The sequence below is a fragment of the Equus caballus genome, chromosome 15 (genome assembly GCF_041296265.1).
Source record: "Equus caballus isolate H_3958 breed thoroughbred chromosome 15, TB-T2T, whole genome shotgun sequence".
NCBI classification, from domain to species: Eukaryota; Metazoa; Chordata; class Mammalia; order Perissodactyla; family Equidae; genus Equus; species Equus caballus.
The window spans coordinates 60707286-60726450 of record NC_091698.1 but is presented as its reverse complement, the minus strand read 5'-3'; the positions used below and the strand labels follow the sequence as shown (position 1 = coordinate 60726450).

The 19165-nt window shown below is 38.0% G+C and overlaps 1 protein-coding gene across 17 annotated transcripts in view; it reads right to left on the bottom strand.

Moving 5' to 3' along the window:
- Positions 1-19165, bottom strand: part of CLHC1 (clathrin heavy chain linker domain containing 1) — a 63080-nt gene that overhangs the window by 17541 nt on the left and 26374 nt on the right. For all 17 annotated transcript variants that reach the window (XM_070235479.1, XM_070235482.1, XM_070235488.1 and 14 more), the window contains exon 9: positions 1909-2083. In XM_070235479.1, the coding sequence (XP_070091580.1) occupies positions 1909-2083 (175 nt within the window). The remainder of the gene's footprint in view (positions 1-1908; positions 2084-19165) is intronic.

Sequence of the window (19165 nt, the reverse complement as noted above, 5' to 3'; positions counted from 1 at the left end):
ACTCTTCTGAGCCCCTTGACCTTATGACTTGGTTAGTCTGTCAGAATCCAGTTCATGATGAGCAGTTCTAGTTTCACAGTCATTGATGTTCCACAGATAACTGCTCCAACTTTAGCAGGACCCAGTAGATGTTTTTTGAATAGTATATAGTTGTCTGTCACAGGTGGCAGATAATCTACTGGGATATCTCTGGGTAGTCCCATGCCAATTGAAAACCGTTAGTGGGTAAATCAATAACCATGGTTTGATACAGGCATGGTAACCACAGTCATCCTACCAGACAAGCGATCAAAACCAACAGAAGTATAAGAGTGAGAAGAACGTAAAATGGGTGATAGAAGATAAAGATAAGTACTAATTAATATCTTAAAATAATTATAAGTGAATGAAGCCAGACCAAGAAGAAAAAAAGAATACATAATATATAATTCCACTTATATAAAATTCTAGAAAATGCAAACTAATCCATAGTGACAGAAAGCACATCAGTGGTTACTTGGAGATGAGGAGGGGAGTGCAATCACATGGTGGAAGGACAGAGACGGCATTACAAAGGGACATAAAGAAACATTTGAGGGTTATGTATATGTTTATTATCTTGATTATGATGATTTCATGGGTATACACATATATCAAAACTTTTCAAATTGTACATTTTAAATATGTGCAGTTTATTTATGTCAATTATATTGCCATTGGCTATATTTTATGCTATTTTTTAGAAACTCATCAAATGGTACACTTTAAATATGCATAGGTTGTTGTATGTAAATTCTATCTCAATAAAGTTGTAAAAAACAAATTACAGCTAGGACCAAGGGCTATAGTTCACGCCACTAACCATTCTCTTGTAAGTTTCTCCTAGAATTATGACCACAGAATCCTGGAGAAGTTGTGCCTGGATGGAGTGAACTTAATGGGAGAAGCAAATAGATCTGTGTTGTGCAAATGGGTGAGTAACATAGATGCTGTTTTGGTCTCCTGCCCAAATCCTTCTGACTGGGCTAGTATACCCCTCCCCAGCTGCTCTGGGTGTTGGCTGCCAGTGCCTCACAGGTCCCTCCCTTCTATAGTGAATTGCCCTTGGCTGGTGGGAGCCACTGTCCCCAAGAAGTCATGGGCTCACACTCCATCCAGGCAGCCTGCAGCCCTTGACTTAATGATAGAGAGGTACAAAAGGCTGGCCCTTTACCTCAAGGAGGAACAGCTCTGTGGTGTGGTTTATAGAGCCACCCCTCTATAAACAATGCCAAGGTTAGAACTTGCCTGAGGTCACATCCTTGCTTGGCTCTTTCCCCTTCCCTATTCTGCTTCACTCACTCCCTTATAAGTTTTTCTTGAGAAGCCCTCCCTTTATCAAACACGTGCACCCAAATTCCTGTCTCAGGCTTTGGTTCTAGGGAACCCAACCTAGATGAGCCCTGGTACAAATCCACCAATCTATGCTGAGACCCAATTCCAAGAAGCCACCTCCTGCCTATCCTTGCTGGTTTGTATGTTCTTCTAAATGCTACCTTGGTCCATATCCCTCCAGCTTGTAAGTTTTCTCCTGGGTTTATCCTTTACATGTGCTCATAGCCTGTCTGGAACTAGGTTCCTGATTTATCCCTCCAAGCAGCATGATACCGATCAATGCTTTTCTAGCTATACTGATAAACTTCCAACCACCACTAAGTGGTCATGAATCATCTTGTAAATTGCTGTGAGTCAACTCATGATCTGGGCTCATCGTGACTAGGCCCCATTACTCCATGAATGCTTAGTAAATATCTTCAAACTGATTAGTCAGAATAGGGGCCTGAAATAAATGCTCAAATAATTTATTGATAAGAAAACTATTAAAATGTTTGAGAAGAACAAATAACTTTATTAACCAAATATCAAAATTAAAAGTTTAACTTTGCTTACCTTTCCTGGGTGACCCAATGGATAACTAAATCTAAACGTTTTTCAGATAATCCACATTTGATTCCTTCCAGGGTTAGTTCTGCACCAATAGGACGTCTAAAAGCATGACTTGTGCTAAAGATAGCCTCAAAAAATAAGAGCAATGGAAAAGGCTTTCCTCTAATTCTTCCAACAGCTACAGAGGGAAGAAAAGTTCTTGAGTCAAATACTTTAAGTAACAGTTTGCTTTTTCTTACTTTATATTATTATTTTCATCTCTTTACATTTTCTAAAAATTTTCATCTAAAACTACATATTTGTAATTTTTAACTAACGCTTATGGATTAAACTTTATATTTTGGATAATGACTAAATATCACATACTATGTGAAAACCGAGGCAGAGATTAGAGTGCTGTGTCTACAAGCCAAGGAATACCAAAACAATGCTAAAGGAATGTGGACAGCCACCTACAAGCTAGAAGAAAAACATGGAATGGAATCTCCCTCAGAGTCTCCGAAAGGAACTTTAAAAAGCTGAAAGAATATACCACCAGTAGACCTGCACTATAACAAATGTCAAAAGTAGTCCTCCAAGCAGAAGGAAAATGATACCAGATAGAATTATGGATCTACACAAAGAAATGAAGACCAGAAATGGTATATGCTGTGAATATAAGTATTTAGAAGTATACTGTTTTTATACAATACATCAAGTGGTATAATACTACCTGAGGGTAGAATGCAATAAGTTAGATATAATCCATAAACCCTAAAGCAACCACCAAAGCAAGACAACAAAGAGTTATAGCTCATAAATCAACAAAGGAGAAAAATGGAATCATAAAAAAATTCAACTGATCCAAAAGAAAGCAGAAAAAGAGGAAGAAAGTAATAAAGAAGAGATGAGAAAAAAGGGAAAACAAATAAAACTCAACCATGTCAACAATCACATTAAATGTAAATGATCTAAATATCCCAATTAAAAGGCAAAGATTGTCAGATGCATAAAAAGTAGGATCCAGGGCCAGCCCAGTGGCGCGGCAGTTAAGTGCACACATTCTGCTTCTTGGTGGCCTGGGGTTTGCTGGTTTGGATCCTCGGTGCAGACATGGCACCGCTTGGCAAAAGCCATGCTGTGGTAGGCGTCCCACATATAAAGTAGAGGAAGATGGGCATGGATGATAGCTCAGGGCCAGTCTTCCTCAGAAAAAAAGAGGAGGATTAGCAGTAGTTAGCTCAGGGCTAATCTTCCCCCCCCCCAAAAAAGTAGGATCCAAGTATATGTTGCCTAGAAGAAAAGGCAAGACACAAATAGATTAAAAGTAAAAGTATGGAAAAAGATATACCATGTGAATACCAATCAAAGAAAGATGGAATCACACTTCCAATTTCAAAACTTACTACAAAGCTATAGTAATCAAGACAGGAAGACAATAATCTAGATAAGGTAGATATCTAGAGCAATAGAATAAAGAGTCCAGAAATGAACCATAAACACTTACAGTCAATTGATTTTTGACAAAGGGGCCAAAATAATTCAATGGGTAAAGAAAAGTCTTTGCAACAAATGGTGTTGGGAAAATTGGATATACAAATGCAAAAGAATAAATTTGGACTCCTACCTCACACTATACACAAAAATTATCTCAAAGTAGATCATAGACCTAAATGTATAAAACTATTAGAAGAAACACAGGATCTTAAGATAGGCAAAGATTTCTTAGATGCAACACCAAAAGCTCAGCCATAAAAGAGAAGATTGGTAAACTGGACTTCATCAAAATTAAAAACTTTTGTGCTTCAAAGAAACACCATCAAGCCTTCCACTATGTGAGGATACAATGAGAATTCTGCAACCCAGAAGAGAGCCCTCACCTGACCTTGCTGGCACCCTGATTTTGGACTTCCAGCCTCTGGAACTGATGCCTTTTTGAAAATCATTCAAAATGAGGGTGTTAAATCCCTGTAGAGTGGCCTTCCCCCTACCTTCAATGTACTGGTATAACTATGAAGTTTTAAAGAAATGGTTGTGTGCAAAATCTGGTTTGTATGAACCAATATTTATGATCAACTTTACTTCAGGGGCATTGTCTGGTTCTTTTGCAGCAGTTGCAACTTTGCCGTTTGATGTGGTAAAAACACAAAAGCAGACACAACTTTGGATACATGAAAGTCATAAAATTTCTGTGCCTTTGCATATGTCAACCTGGGCTATAATGAAGAACATTGTCGCTAAGAGTAGGTTTTCTGGATTATTTACAGGCCTAAATCCTCGTTTAATTAAAATTGCTCCTGCTTGTGCTGTTATGATCAGTACCTATGAATCTGGAAAAGCTTTTTTCCAGAAACAAAATGCTTGAAGACAGCAAAACTAGTGATGCTGTTTCAACTTGAAATAACAGCCACAGCCAAATAAGTTGGAGACTCTTAGGCTTCTGTCAATCACAACTGCAGCTTGCGTTAGCATTTACCTTCTAGGAACTTATATGTATGATTTCATTTAATGCTGACATCATCCTGATGCCATCACAGAGAAGACGGTGATGCTTCCATTTTATAGAGGAAGATTAGCCCTGAGCTAACATCTGCCACCAATCCTCCTCTTTTTGCTGAGGAAGGTTGGCCCTGAGCTAGCATCCATGCCCATTTTCCTCTATTTTGTATGTGGGATGCCTGCACAGCATGGCTTGATGAGCAGTGATAGGTCCACGCCTGGGATCCGAACTGGTGAATCCCAGGCCGCCAAAGTGGAGAGCATGAACTTAACTGCTATGTCACCAGGCCAGCCCCTAGAGTTTGCCATAAGGAAGAGGCACAGACAGGGCAAGGCTGGGAAGGAAGTGGGTATGGTTACAAAAGGGCAGCACAAGGGATCCTTGCGGTGATGGAACTATTCTGTATCTTGACTGTGGTGCTCTAGACACGAACCTACACTTGTGATAAAACTCAGTAGAACTGGGGCCGGCTCCGTGGCCGAGTGGTTAAGTTCACGTGCTCTGCTGCAGCGGCCCAGGGTTTGAATCCTGGGCGCGGACATGGCACCGCTCATCAGGCCACCTTGAGGTGGCATCCCACATCCCACAACTAGAAGGACCTGCAACTAAGATATACAACTAGGTACTGGGCGGGGTTTGGGAAATAAAGCAGAAAAAAAAAATTCAGTAGAACTAAAAACACACACTAATAAGTAAATGTATATCTGAATGGGAAAAAAAAAAAAAACAAAACAAAACACCATCAAGAAAGTGAAAAGACAATCCACAGACTGAAAGAAAATATTTGCACATCACCTATCTGATAGGGAATTTTTTAACTTATTTTTTATTTATTATTGAGGTGATAATAGTTTATAACATTGCAAAATTTCAGTTGTACATTACTTGTCAGTCATCATATAAATGTGCCCCTTCACCCCTTGTGCCCACCCCCAACCCCCTTCTCCTCTGGTAACCACTAAACTGCTCTCCTTGTCTGTATGTGACTTTATCTTGCACATACGAGTGAAATCATATGGTGTTTGTCTTTCTCTGTCTGGCTTATTTCACTTAACATAATACCCTCAAGGTGCATTCATGTTGTTGCAAATGGGACGATTTTGTCTATGTTATGGCTGAGTTTTGTCTATTTTATGGCTGAATATAAATGGAATATTTATATTCCTTTGCATATACATATATACCACATCTTCTTTATCCAATCATTAGTTGATGGGCACTTGGGTTGCTTCCACTTCTTGGCTATAGTGAATAATGCTTCAATGAACATGGGGTGCATAAGTCTCTTTGAATTGTTGATTTCAAGTTCTTTGCGTAAATACTGAGTAGTGGGATAGCTGAGTCATACAGTATTTCTATTTTTAATTTCTTGAGGAATCTCCATACTGTTTTCTATAGAAGCTGCACCAGTTTGCATTCCCACCAGCAGTGTATGAGGGTTCCCTTTTCTCCATATCCTCTCCAAAATTGGTTATTTTTTTCATGGTGATTATAGCCATTCTAATGGGTGTAAGGTGATCTCTTAGTGTAGTTTTGATTTGCATTTCCCTGATGAATAGTGATGTTGAATATCTGTTCATGTACCTATTGGCCACCTGTGTATCTTCTTTGGAAAAATGTCTGTTCATATCGTCTGCCTATTTTTTAAAAAATTTTTATTGAGTTAATGATAAGTTACAATCTTGTGAAATTTCAGTTGTACATTATTGTTTGTCAGTCGTGTTTTAGGTGCACCCCTTCACCCTTTGTGCACACCTCCACACCGCCCCCCCCCCACCTTTCCCCTGGTAGCCACTAATCTGTTCTGTTTGTCTACATTTTTAACTTCCTCATATGAGTGGAGTTATACAGAGATTGTCCTTCTCCATCTGGCTTATTTCACTTAACATAATTCTCTCAAGGTCCATCCATGTTGTTGCAAATGGGACGATTATGTTCCTTTTTATGGCTGAGTAGTATTCCATTGTATATATATACCATGTCGTCTTTATCCAATCATCTGTTGATGGGCACTTAGGTTGCTTCCATGTCTTGGCTATTGTAAATAATGCTGCAATGAACATTGGGGTGCATAGGACTTTTGGGATTGCTGACTTCAAGTTTTTTGGACAGATACCCAGCAGTGGGATAGCTGGGTCGTATGGTAGTTCTATTTTTAATTTTTTGAGGAATCTCCATACTGTTTTCCATAGCGCCTGCACCAGTTTGCATTCCCACCAGCAGTGTATGAGGGTTCCTTTTTCTCCACAACCTCTCCAACATTTGTTACTATTAGTTTTAGATATTTTTGTCATTCTAATGGGTGTAAGGTGATATCTTAGTATACTTTTGATTTGCATTTCCCTGATGATCAGTGATGATGAACATCTTTTCATGTGCCTATTGGCCATCCATATATCTTCTTTGGAGAAATATCTGTTCATGTCTCCTGCCCATTTTTTGATCGGGTTGTTTGATTTTTTGTTGTTGAGTTGTGAGAGTTCTTTATATATTATGGATATTAAGCCTTTGTCAGATATATGACTTGCAAATATTTTTTCCCAGTTAGTGGGTTGTTTTTTTGTTTCAATCCTGTTTTCATTTGCCTTGAAGAAGCTCTTTAGTCTGATGAAGTCCCATTTGTTTATTCTTTCTATTGTTTCCCTTCTCTGAGAAGACATGGTGTCTGAAAATATCCTTTTAATACTGATGTCAAAGAGTGTACTGCCTACGTTTTCATCTAGAAGCCTTATGGTTTCAGGTCTCACCTTTAGGTCTTTGATCCATTTTGAGTTTATTTTGGTGAATGGTGAGAAAGAATGGTCAATTTTCATTCTTTTACATGTGGCTTTCCAGTTTTCCCAGCACCACTTGTTGAAAAGACTTTCTTTTCTCCATTGTGTGCCCTCAGCTCCTTTCTCGAAGATTAGCTGTTCATAGATGTGTGGTTTTATTTCTGGGCTTTCAATTCTGTTCCATTGATCTGTGCACCTGTTTTTGTACCAGTCCCATGCTGTTTTGATTACTGTAGCTTTGTAGTATGTTTTGAAGTCAGGGATTGTGAGGCCTCCTGTTTTGTTCTTTTTTCTCAGGATTGCTTTAGCAATTCAGGGTCTTTTGTTGCCCCATATGAATTTTAGGATTCTTTGTTCTAATTCTGTAAAGAATGTCATTGGGATTCTGACTGGGATGGCGTTGAATCTGTAGATTGCTTTAGGTAGAACGGACATTTTAACTATGTTTATTCTTCCAATCCATGTACATGGAATGTCTTTCCATCTCTTTATGTCATCATCCATTTCTTTCAGAAAAGCCTCGTAATTTTCATTGTATAGGTCTTTCACTTCCTTAGTTAAATTTACCCCGAGGTATTTTATTCTTTTTGCAGTGATTGTGAATGGTATTGTGTTCTTGAGTTCGTTTTCTGTTAGTTCATTATTGGAGTATAGAAATGCTACTTATTTATGCAAATTGATTTTAAGCCCTGCAACTTTGCTGTAGTTGTTGATTACTTCTAAGAGTTTTCCAATGGATTCTTTGGGGTTTTCTATATATAGGATCATGTTGTCTGCAAACAGTGAGAGTGTAACCTTCCCTCCCTATTTGGATTCCTTTTATTCCTTTTTCTTGCCTAATTGCTCTGACCAGGACCTCCAGTACTATGTTAAATAAGAGTGGTGATAGAGGGCATCCTTGTCTCGTTCCTGTTTTCAGGGGGATGGCGCTCAGTTTTGGCCCATTGAGTATGATGTTGGCTATGGGTTTGTCATATATGGCCTTTATTATGTTGAGGTAGTTCCCTTCTATCCCCATTTTGTTCAGACTTTTTATCATAAATGGCTGTTGGATCTTGTCAAATGCCTTCTCTGCATCTATTGAGAAGACCATGTGTTTTTTATTCCTCAGTTTGTTGATGTGGTGTATCACATTGATTGATTTGCGGATGTTGAACCATCCCTGTGTCCCTGGTATGAATCCCACCTGATCATGATGTACGATCCTTTTGATGAATTGCTGAATTCTGGTTGCCAAAATTTTGTTTAGAATTTTTGCATCTATGTTCATCAGTGATATTGGCCTGTAGTTCTTTTTTCGTGCTGTCCTTGTCAGGCTTTGGTATCAGCGTGATGTTGGCCTTGTAGAATGTGTTAGGAAGTGTTTCATCCTCCCTAATTTTTTTGAATAGCTTGAAAAGGATAGGTATTAAATCCTCTCTGAAAGTTTAGTACAATTCCCCAGGAAAGCCATCTGGTCCTGGGGTTTTATTCTTTGGGATGCTTTTGATTGCTGTTTCAATCTCTTTCCTTGTGATTGGTCTGTTTAAATTGTCTGCTTCTTCTTGAGTGAGCTTTGGGAGATTGTAGGAGTCCAAGAATTTGTCCATTTCCTCTAGGTTATCCATTTTGTTGGCATAAAGTTTTTCGTAGTATTCTCTTATAATCCTTTGTATTTCTGCGGAGTCTGTTGTTATTTCTCCTCTTTCATTTCTGATTTTGTTTATTTGAGCTTTCTCCCTTTTTTTCTTTGTACATCTGGCTAGGGTTTTGTCAATTTGATCTATCTTCTCAAAGAACAAGCTCTATGTTTCACTGATCCTTTCTACTGCCTTTTTTGTTTCAATAGCATTTAATCTGCTCTGATTTTTATTATTTCTCTCCTTCTGCTGACTTTGGGCTTTGTTTGTTCTTCTTTCTCTAATTCGGTTAGGTGTAGTTTAAGATTGCTTATTTGGGATTTTTCTTGTTTGTTGAGATGTGTCTGTATTGTGATGAATTTACCTCTTAATACAGCTTTTGCTGCATCCCATATGAGTTGATATGGCATGTTATCATTTTCATCTGTCTCCAGGTATTTTTTTATTTCTTCTTTAATTTCTTCAATGATCCATTGCTTGTTCAGTAGTGTGTTGTTTAGTCTCCACATCTTTGTGCCTTTCTCAGCTTTTTGCTTGTAATTACTTTCTAGCTTTATAGCATTATGATTGGAGAAGATGCTTGTTATTATTTCAATTTTTTTAAATTTGTAGAGGCTTGCCTTGTTTCCCAACATATGGTCTATCCTTGAGAATGTTCCATGCGCACTTAAGAAGAATATGTATTCTGCTGTTTTTGAATGAAGTGATCTATATATGTCTATTAAGTCCAATTGTTTTAGCTTTTCATTTAGCTCCACTGTTTCCTTGTTGATTTTCTGTCTGGATGATCTTTCCATTGATCTGAGTCGGGTGTTGAGGTCCCTACTATTATTGTGTTACTTTTAATATCTTCTTTTATGTTTGTTAATAGTTGCTTTATGAACTTTGGTGCTCCTTTGTTGGGTGCATAGATATTTATAAGCGTTATTTCTTCTTGATGAAGTGTCCCTTTGATCGTTATATAATGTCCCTCTGTGCCTATATTTACCTGCCTTATTTTGAAATCTGTTTTATCTAATATAAGTATTGTGACAACTGCTTTCTTTTGCTTGCTTTTAGCTTGGAGTATTGTCTTCCACCCCTTCACTCTGAGCCTGTGTTTGTCCTTGGGGCTGAGGTGTGTTTCCTGGAGGCAACAAATTGTTGGATCTTGTTCTTTAATCCATTTTGCCCCCTGTGTCTTTCTATTGGAGAGTTCAATCCGTTTACATTGAGGGTGATTATTGATGCAAGAGAGCTTAATGCTGTGATTCTGTCACTCGTTATCTGGTTTTCCTGTGTTACTTTTGTTTCTCGTCCTGTGTGTTTTAGTCTACCCATTGACTTCTGCAGTTTCTTATGGTGGGTTTCTTAGATTTTTCCTTATTTATGTTTTGTATCTCTGTTCTGTTTTTTAGCTTAGTGGCTACCCTGAAGTTTGTATTGAAAATCTCGTGTATGATATAGTCCATTTTCTGGTGGTCTCTTACTTACTTGGCCTAGACCGATTTAGTCCCTTTCCTCTTCCCCTCCTAAATTATTATTTTCATCTCTTATTCCAACTTGTGTTGTGAGTTTGTGGTTGGCATGATAAGATTGTCTTTGCTTTGGTGGTTTCCTTCCCTTTATCCTAATGCTATAGTTGAATATTTGCTATCCTATTCTGATTTTATCTATTTGTCTCCCTACTCTGTGATTTGTGACCCCTTTCTGCCATTTTTCTTTTTTCAGGCATGAGAACCTTCTTGAGGATTTCTTGTAGTGGAGGTATTTTGGTTACAAAGTCCCTTAGCTTTTGTTTGTCTGGAAAAGATTTAATTTCTCCCTCATATCTGAAGGATATTTTTGCTGGATAGAGTATTCTTGGCTGAAGATTTTTATTCTTTAAAGTGTTGAATATGCCATTCCATTCTCTCCTAGCTTGTATGGTTTCTCCAGAGAAATCCGCTGAAAGTCTGATAGGAGTTCCTTTGTAGGATATTTTCTTCTGCCTCGCTGCCCTGAGTATTCTTTCTCTGTCATTCATTTTTGCCATTTGTACTACTATGTGCCTTGCAGCAGGTCTTTTTACATTGACAAATCTAGGAGAACTGCAATCTTCCTCCACACACATTTCTCCCTCAATCCTTAGATTTGGGAAATTTTCTTCAATTATTTCTTTGAGCACTCCTTCTGCTCCATTTTCCTTTTCCACACCCTCAGGGATTCCAATAATTCTTAAATTGGATTTCCTCATTGAATCCGCTATTTGTCTGAGATTTTGCTCATTCTTTTTAATTCTTAGTTCTCTTTCTTCCTCTGTCTGGAGCCATTCAGCCTGTCTATCTTCGATTATGCTAATTTGCTCCTCTATGGTATCTACACGTGCATTCAGGGAATCCATATTCTGTTTTATCGGATCCATTGTACTTTTCATCTCCAGCATTTCTGTTTGATTCTTCTTTATAGTTTCAATCTCTTTTGTGAAGTAACTCCAGAACTCATTGACTTGTTTCTCTATATTTCCCTTTACCTCATTGAGTTTTTTGATGATAGCTACGCTGAACTCATTTTCACTTAGTTTACCTATTTCCAAGTCCTCAGGACTTAATTCTGTGTTTTTATTGTTTTCCTTGTGGTCTGGAGCTTTTATAAATTGCTGGATGGTAGAGGAGCACTTTTTGCACATGATGCTATTATTCAGTTGCAGTTACAGCCTGTCCCCACTAGATAGGGGTTGAGAGCCACGTGTTCTGAGCCCTCCTCCTTCAGCTGTGATGGTGACGTACAGCGCGGGTTGGGGGAGGAAGGGCACTTTCCCTCGCGTGCCGACCTGGATTCCAATCAGCTCTTGCTCTCTGGTTTCCCGGGGCCCTGTCCTCTGCGTATTTTTCAATCAGGTTGTTTTTTGTTGTTATTCAGTTGTGTGAGTTCATATATTTCGGAGATTAATGCTTTTTTGGATATATGACTTGTGAATATTTTCTCTCAGAGGTGGGTTGTGTTTTTGTTTTGTTCCTGGTTTCCTTTGCCTTACAGAAGCTCCTTTGTCTGATGAAGTCCCACTTGTTTATTTTTTTCTTTTGTTTCCTTTATCTGAGTAGATACGGTATTTGAAAAGATCCTTCGAAGACTGACATCAAAGAGTGTATTGCCTATATTTTCTTCTAGGAGTTTCATGGTTTCAGGTCTGTACTTTCAAGTCTTTGATCCGTTTTGAGTTAATTTTTGTGTATGGCAAAAGATAATGGTCTACTTTCATTCTTTTGCATGTGGCTGTCCAGTTTTCCCAATACCATTTATCGAAGAGATTTTCCTTTCTCCATTCTATGTACTTAGCTCCTTTGTCAAAGATTAGCTGTCCATAGATGTGTGGTTTTATTTCTGGGCTTTCAATTCTGTTCCATTGATCTGTGGCTGTTTTTGTACAAGTACGATGCCGATTTGATTAGTATAGCTCTGTAGTATATTTCAAAGTCAGGGATTGTGGTGCCTCTAGCTTTGTTCTTTTTTCTCAGGATTACTTTAGCAATTTGTGGTCTTTTGTTGCCCCATATGAATTTTAGGATTCTTTGTTCTATGTCTGTGAAGAATGTCCCTGGGATTTTGATTGGGACTGCTATGAATCTGTAGATTGCTTTAGGCAGTATGGACATTTTAACTATGTTTATTCTTCCAATCCATGTGCATGCACTATCTTTCCATTTCTTTATGTTATCATCAATTTCTTTCAACAACATCTTATAGTTTTCATTGTATACGTCTTTCACCTCCTTGGTTAAATTTATTCCTAGATATTTTATTCCCTTTGTTGCGATCGTAAATGGGATTTTATTCTTGATTTCTCTTTCTGTTAGTTTGCTATCAGAGTATAGAAATGCAACTAATTTTTTAAGCTGATTTTGTACCCTGTAACTTTGCTGTAGTTGTTGATTATTTCTAAAAGTTTTCCAATGGATTTCTTTAGGGTTCTCCATGTGTAAAATCATGCCATCTACAAACAGCGAGAGTTTCACTTCTTCATTGCCGATTTGGACTCCTTTTATCTCTTTTTTCTTGCCTAATTGCTCTGACCAAAACCTCCAGTACTATATTGAATACCTCTAGCAAGAGTGGGCACCCTTGTTTTGTTCCTGTTCTGAGAGGGATGGCTTTCAGCTTTTCCCCATTGAGTATGATGTTGCCTGTGGGTTTGTCATACATGGCCTTTATTATGTTGAGGTACTTTCCTTCTATACCCATTTTATTGAGAGTTTTTATCATAAATGGCTGTTGGATCCTGTCAAATGCTTTTTCTGCATCTATTGAGATAATCATGCAGTTTTTATTCCTCATTTTGTTAATGTGGTGTATCACATTTATTGATTTGAGGATGTTGAACCATCCCTGTGTCCCTTGTATGAATCCCACTTGATCATGGTGTATGATCTTTTTAATGTATTGCTGTATTTGGTTTGCCAATATATTGTTAAGGATTTCTGCATCTATGTTCATCAGCAATATTGGCCTGTAATTTTCCTTCTTTGTGTTGTCCTTGTCTGGCTTTGGGATCAGGGTGATGTTGGCCTTTTAGAATGTGTTAGGAAGTGCTCCATCTTCCTCAATTTTCTGGAATAGTTTGAGAAGGATAGGTATTAAATTTTCTTTGAATGTTTGGGAGAATTCTCTAGAGAAGCCATCTGGTCCTGGACTTTAATTTTTGGGGGAGGTTTTTGATTACTGTTTCAATCTCTTTACTTGTGATCAGTCTATTCAGATTCTCTATTTTTTCTTGGTTCAGTTTTGGGAAGTTGTATGCTTCTAAGAATTTATCCATTTCTTCTAGATGGTCCAGTTTGTTGGCGTATAGTTTTTCATAGTATTCTCCTATAATCCTTTGTATTTCTGTGGTATCCATTGTAATTTCTCTTGTTTCATTTTATTTATTTGAGCTTCTCTCTTTTTCTTCTTAGTGAGTCTGGCTAAGGGGTTGTCAATTTTGTTTATCTTCTCAAAGAAGCAGCTCTTTGTTTCATTGCTCATTTCTGCTGTTTTTTCCTGTTGTTGTTGTTGTTGTTTCAATTTCACTTATCTCTGCTCTAATTTTTATTATTTCCCTCCTCCTGCTGACTTTGAGCCTTGTTTGTTCTTCTTTTTCTTTTTTTTAAAGAATGGCACCTGAGCTAACAGCTATTGCCAATCTTCTTCTTCTTCTTTTTTTTCTTCCCACCCCCCCCCCCCCCCCCCCCGTACCTAGTTGTATATTCTAGCTGTGAGTTCCTCTGGTTGTGCTATGTGGGACACCAACTAAGCATGTCCTGATGAGCGGTGCCATGTCCACGCCCAGGATCTGAACCAGAGAAACCCTAAGCCGCTGAAGTGGAGCGTGCAACTTAACCACTCAGCCACAGGGCTGGCCCTGTTCTTCTTTTTCTAATTCTCTTAAGTGTAGTTTAAGATTGCTTATTTGAGATTTTTCTTGTTTGTTAAGGTGGACTGTATTGCTATGAATTTCCCTCTTAGGACTGCTTTTGCTGTAAACCATATGAGTTGGTATGGAGTATTTTCATTATCATTTGTCTCCAGATATTTTTTCTTTTTAAAGATTGGCACCTGGGCTAACAACTGTTGCCAATCTTCCTTTTTTTTTTCTTCTTAAGGATTGGCACCTGGGCTAACAACTGTTGCCAATCTTTTTTTTTTCTGCTTTCCTTCCCAAACCGCCCCTGTGCACAGTTGTATATCTTAGTTGCAGGTCCTTCTAGTTGTGGGATGTGGGATGCCGCCTCAACATGGCCTGACAAGCGGTGCCATGTCTGCGCCCAGGATCCAAACCCTGGGCTGCTGCAGTGGAGTGTGCAAACTTAACCACTCGGCCACGGAGCCCGCCCCCCAGATATTTTTTGATTTCTCCTTTAATTTCTTCAATGATCAATTGGTTGTTCAGTAGTATGCTGTTTAGTCTCCACATGTTTGTCACTTTCCCAGCTTTTTTCTTGCAGCTGATTTCTAGTTTCATAGCATTATGGTCAGAAAAGGTACTTGATATGGCTTCAGTCTGCTTAAATTTATTGAGGCTTGCCTTTTTGCCTAACATATGGTCTATCCTTGAGAATGTTCCATGTGCACTTGAGAAGAATGTGTATTCTGTTGTTTTTGGATGGAGTGTTCGATATATATATCTATTAAGTCCATCTGGTCCAGTTTTTCATCTAAATCCACTATTTCCTTCTCAACTTTCTGTCTGGATGATCTATCCATTGATGTAAGTGGGGTGTTAAGGTCCCCTACTATTATTGTGTTGTTGTTAATATCTCCTTTTAGGCTTGTTAATAGTTGCTTTATGTACTTTGGTACTCCTGTGTTGGATGCATATGTATTTATAAGTGTTATGTCTCCTTGGTGGAGCATCCGTTTTATCATTATATACTGCCCCTCTTTGTCTCTCATTACCTTTTTTGTCTTGAAGTCTTCTTTGTCTGATAAAAGTATGGTAACACTTGCTTTCTTTTTTTGCCATTAGCTTGGAGTATTGTCTTCCATCCCTTCACTCTGAGCCTGTGTTTGTCTTTAGAGCTGAGATGTGTTTCCTGGAGGCAATACATTGTTGGGTCTTGTTTTTTAATCCATCTTACCACTCTGTGTCTTTTGATTGGAGAATTCAATCTATTTACATTTAGAGTGATTATTGATAATATGAGGGATTAAGCTACCATTTTATCACTCATTTTCCGTTTCTTCTGCAGTTCCCTAGTTTCTTGTCCCATGTATTTTGGACTACTAATTCAGTTTGGTAGTTCTCTATGATAGTTTTCTTAGTTTTCTCTCTATTTATCACTTGTGTCTCTGTTCTGATTATTTGTTTAGTGGTTACCATGAGGTTTGTATAAAAAAGTCTTATAGATGAGATAGTCCATTTTCTGATAGGCTCTTATTTCCTTAGACTAAGCCAATTCCATCCCTATCCTCTTCCTCTTCTAAGTTATTATTGTCACAACTTATTCCATCTTGTATTGTGAGTTTGTGGTTAAAATTATGAGATTATATTTATTTTTGATGTTTTCCTTCCCTTTATCTCTAATGTTATAATTGTTTGCTAACCTGTTCCAATAGGGAATTGCAATTTTCTGATTTTTGTCTACCAATTTATCTCCTTGCTCAAGGCTTTGTAAACCCTTTCATTTTTTTCAGGTGTGAGGACTTTCTTGAGCATTTCTTATAGGGGGTTCTTGTGATGATGAAGTCCATTAGCTTTTGTATATCTGGGAAAGTTTTTATTTCTCGATCTTATCTGAAGGATATTTTCACTGGATAGAGTATTCTTGGCTGAAAGTTTTTGTCTTTCAGAATTTTGAATATATCATTCCACTCTCTCCTAGCCTGTACCATTTCTGCTGAGAAGTCCACTGGAAGCCTGATAGGGGTTCCTTTGTAAGTTATTTTCTTCTGCCTTGCTGCCCTTAATATTTTTTCTTTGTCATTGACTTTTGCCAGCTTTACTACTATATGCCTTGGAGAAGTTGTTTTACATTGATATAATTAGGAGTTCTATTTGCTTCTTTCACTTGTATTTCCAGCTCCTTCCCCAGGCTTGGGACAGCCTCAGCTATTATTTCTTTGAACATGCTTTCTGCTCTATTCTCCTTCTCTTCTCCTTCTTGAATACCTATAATCCTTATGTTGCATTTCCTAATTGAGTTGGATATTTCTTGGAGAACTTGATTTCTTTTTAGTCTTAGCTCTCCTTCCTCCTCTATCTGAAGCATTTATATACTTCTGTCCTCCAGACTGCTGTTTCTCTCCTCCATAATATCAGCTTTGTTATTCAGGGAGTCCAGATTTTTCTTTATCTCATCCATTGTGTTTTTCACCTCCAACATTTCTGATTAGTTTTTCTTTATAGTTTCAATCTCTTTTGTGAAGTGTCTGATGTCATTGAACTATCTGTATTTTCTTGTACTTCATGGAGCTTTTTTTATGATAGCTATTTGAATTCTCTGTCATTTAGATTACAAATTTCTATGCCTTCAGGACTGATTTCTGGGTACTTGTCATTTTCCTCCTGGTATGGAGTATTAATATATTTTTTCATACTGTTTGATGGCATGGACTTGTGCCTCTGCATAGTGATAGTATCTGGTCACAGATTCCACCTGCTGCCACTGGGTGGGGGTCAAGAGTAGTGTATTCTGAGCCTGCTGCAACCCTGGCTTGCTCACTCACAGCTGCCACTTTTCCATTGTATGCGCAGGCATTCTGGCCAACCAGCTGAGCTGGAGTACCAGGCATGGGGAGGGGTGCTTTCTTTTCCCTGCATAATCCAGGGGGGTGTCCTTGCTCTGCCCTCACTATCTGCTCTCCTGAAGTGTTGGTTTGATGAAGACACCCCCCACAATAGCTTAGTCACCTCTGTGTGGGGCTTTCCCACAGGCTGTGAAGGAACTTGGAGAGCAAAGATATTCCCGGGGAGGGCTGCCCCTCCCCCTTCTCCTCTCAGAGCCACCAATGGCCCCATGCCTTGGGTCACTGCCACTCGGGGAGGAAGAGGAGATCCCCTTACCTCCTTCCACTTCCTCCAGGGGGTCCAGCACCTCCACCTTCAGATGTATGGCTGTGTGGGTCTCTCAGACATCTTTTGTGTTGTGTGAATGTCCTCTGTTGGTATATGAATGTGCCCTTTTCATTGTATCTTAGTGGGGAGAGTCTCGGGGAAGAGCTCACTCTGACATGATGCTGAGAACACTCCCTCCGATAAGGAATTTTTATCCAGAATATAAAAAGAACTCTTACAACACAATAATAAAAACACAAATAATACAATTTTAAAATGGGCAAAGAATAGACTTTTCTCCAAAGACGATATACAAATGCCAACAGGCACAAGAAAAGATGCTCAACATTGTTAGTCATTAGGGACATACAAATCAAAACCACAATGAGATACTATTTCACACAGATTAGAAAGGCTGTAATTAAAAAGACAGACATTAACAAGTGTTGGTAAGGATGTGGAGAAACTGGAACCCTTATACAGTGTTGATGGGAATGGAAAACAGTGCAAACATTTCAGCAGTTCCTCAAAGTATTAACATACAGTTACCATATATATAACCTAGCCATTCCACTCCTAGGTATCTACCCAAGAGAAATAAAAGCATATGTCCACATAAAAACTTGTACGCAAATGTTCATAGCTACATTATTTATAATAGCCAAAAAGTGGAAACAACCCAATGACCATCAACTGACGAACAGATAAACAAATGCAGTATATCCATACAATGAAATATTATTTGACCACAAAAAGGAATGAACAACTGATACATACTACAGCATGAATGAACCTCAAGAACATTATGCTAAGTGAAAGAAGCCAGCCACAAAAGACGACTTGCTGTATGATCCTATTTATAAGAAAGGTCCAGAAGAAGCACATCTATATAGACAGCAAGTAGATTAGTAGTTACCTAGGATTTGGAGGGGGAACAAGGAGTAGAGAATGAGGAGTTAATGGATACAAGGTTTATTTTTGGAAAGATGAAAATGTTCTAAAATTAAATTATGGTAATGGTTACAAAACTGTAAGTATAGTAAAATTATTAAATTTTGTGTTTTCCCTAGGAAAGAAATACATTATATTAATAGGCTAAAGGACAAAAACCACATGGTCATCTTAATAAATGTAGAAAAAGTATTTGACAAATCTAACATCCAATCCTCATAAAAATTCTCACCAACCATAAATAGAATGGAATTTTGTCAACCTCATAAAAGGCATCTATGAAAAATCTACAGCTAATATCATACATGATGAAAGACTAAATGCTTTATCTCTAAGATCAAGAACAAGGCCAGGATATCTGCTCTCACCACTCTATTTAAGACTGTAATGGAAGATCTAGCCAGTGCAATAAGGAAAGAAAAACAAAAGGTATCCATATTGGAAAGGGAGAAGAACTCTCTATTAGCAGATGACATGATCACCTGTGTAGAAAATTCTAAGAAATCCACAATAAAAGTACTAGAACTCATCAACAAGTTTAAAGAGGTCACAGGACCAATATACAAAATTCAATGGTATTTCTATATACTAGCAACAGACAATTTCAGAAATTGAAACAAAAATTATAATAGCATAAAAAGTATAAAATATGTAGAGACAAATCTAACAAAAGACATATAAGACCTAAGCATCGATCAAAACTCACTTAATTCTCTGTGCTTCTGTGTCCCTTATGAAACTATAAATGCTCTGTGGTAGAAATCTCTTTGGTTACCACAATCTTCAGGCTTTGGCTTACTTTTGTAAATGCCAATTTAAACCTCTGACTTATAAAAGTTACCAATTCAACACCCAAAATGCACACTATCAGCATTCATGACGTAAGAATACTTTTGTAGTATAACATGATCTGATAATCATTCAGTTATTAAACTGCAAATAATTGTTG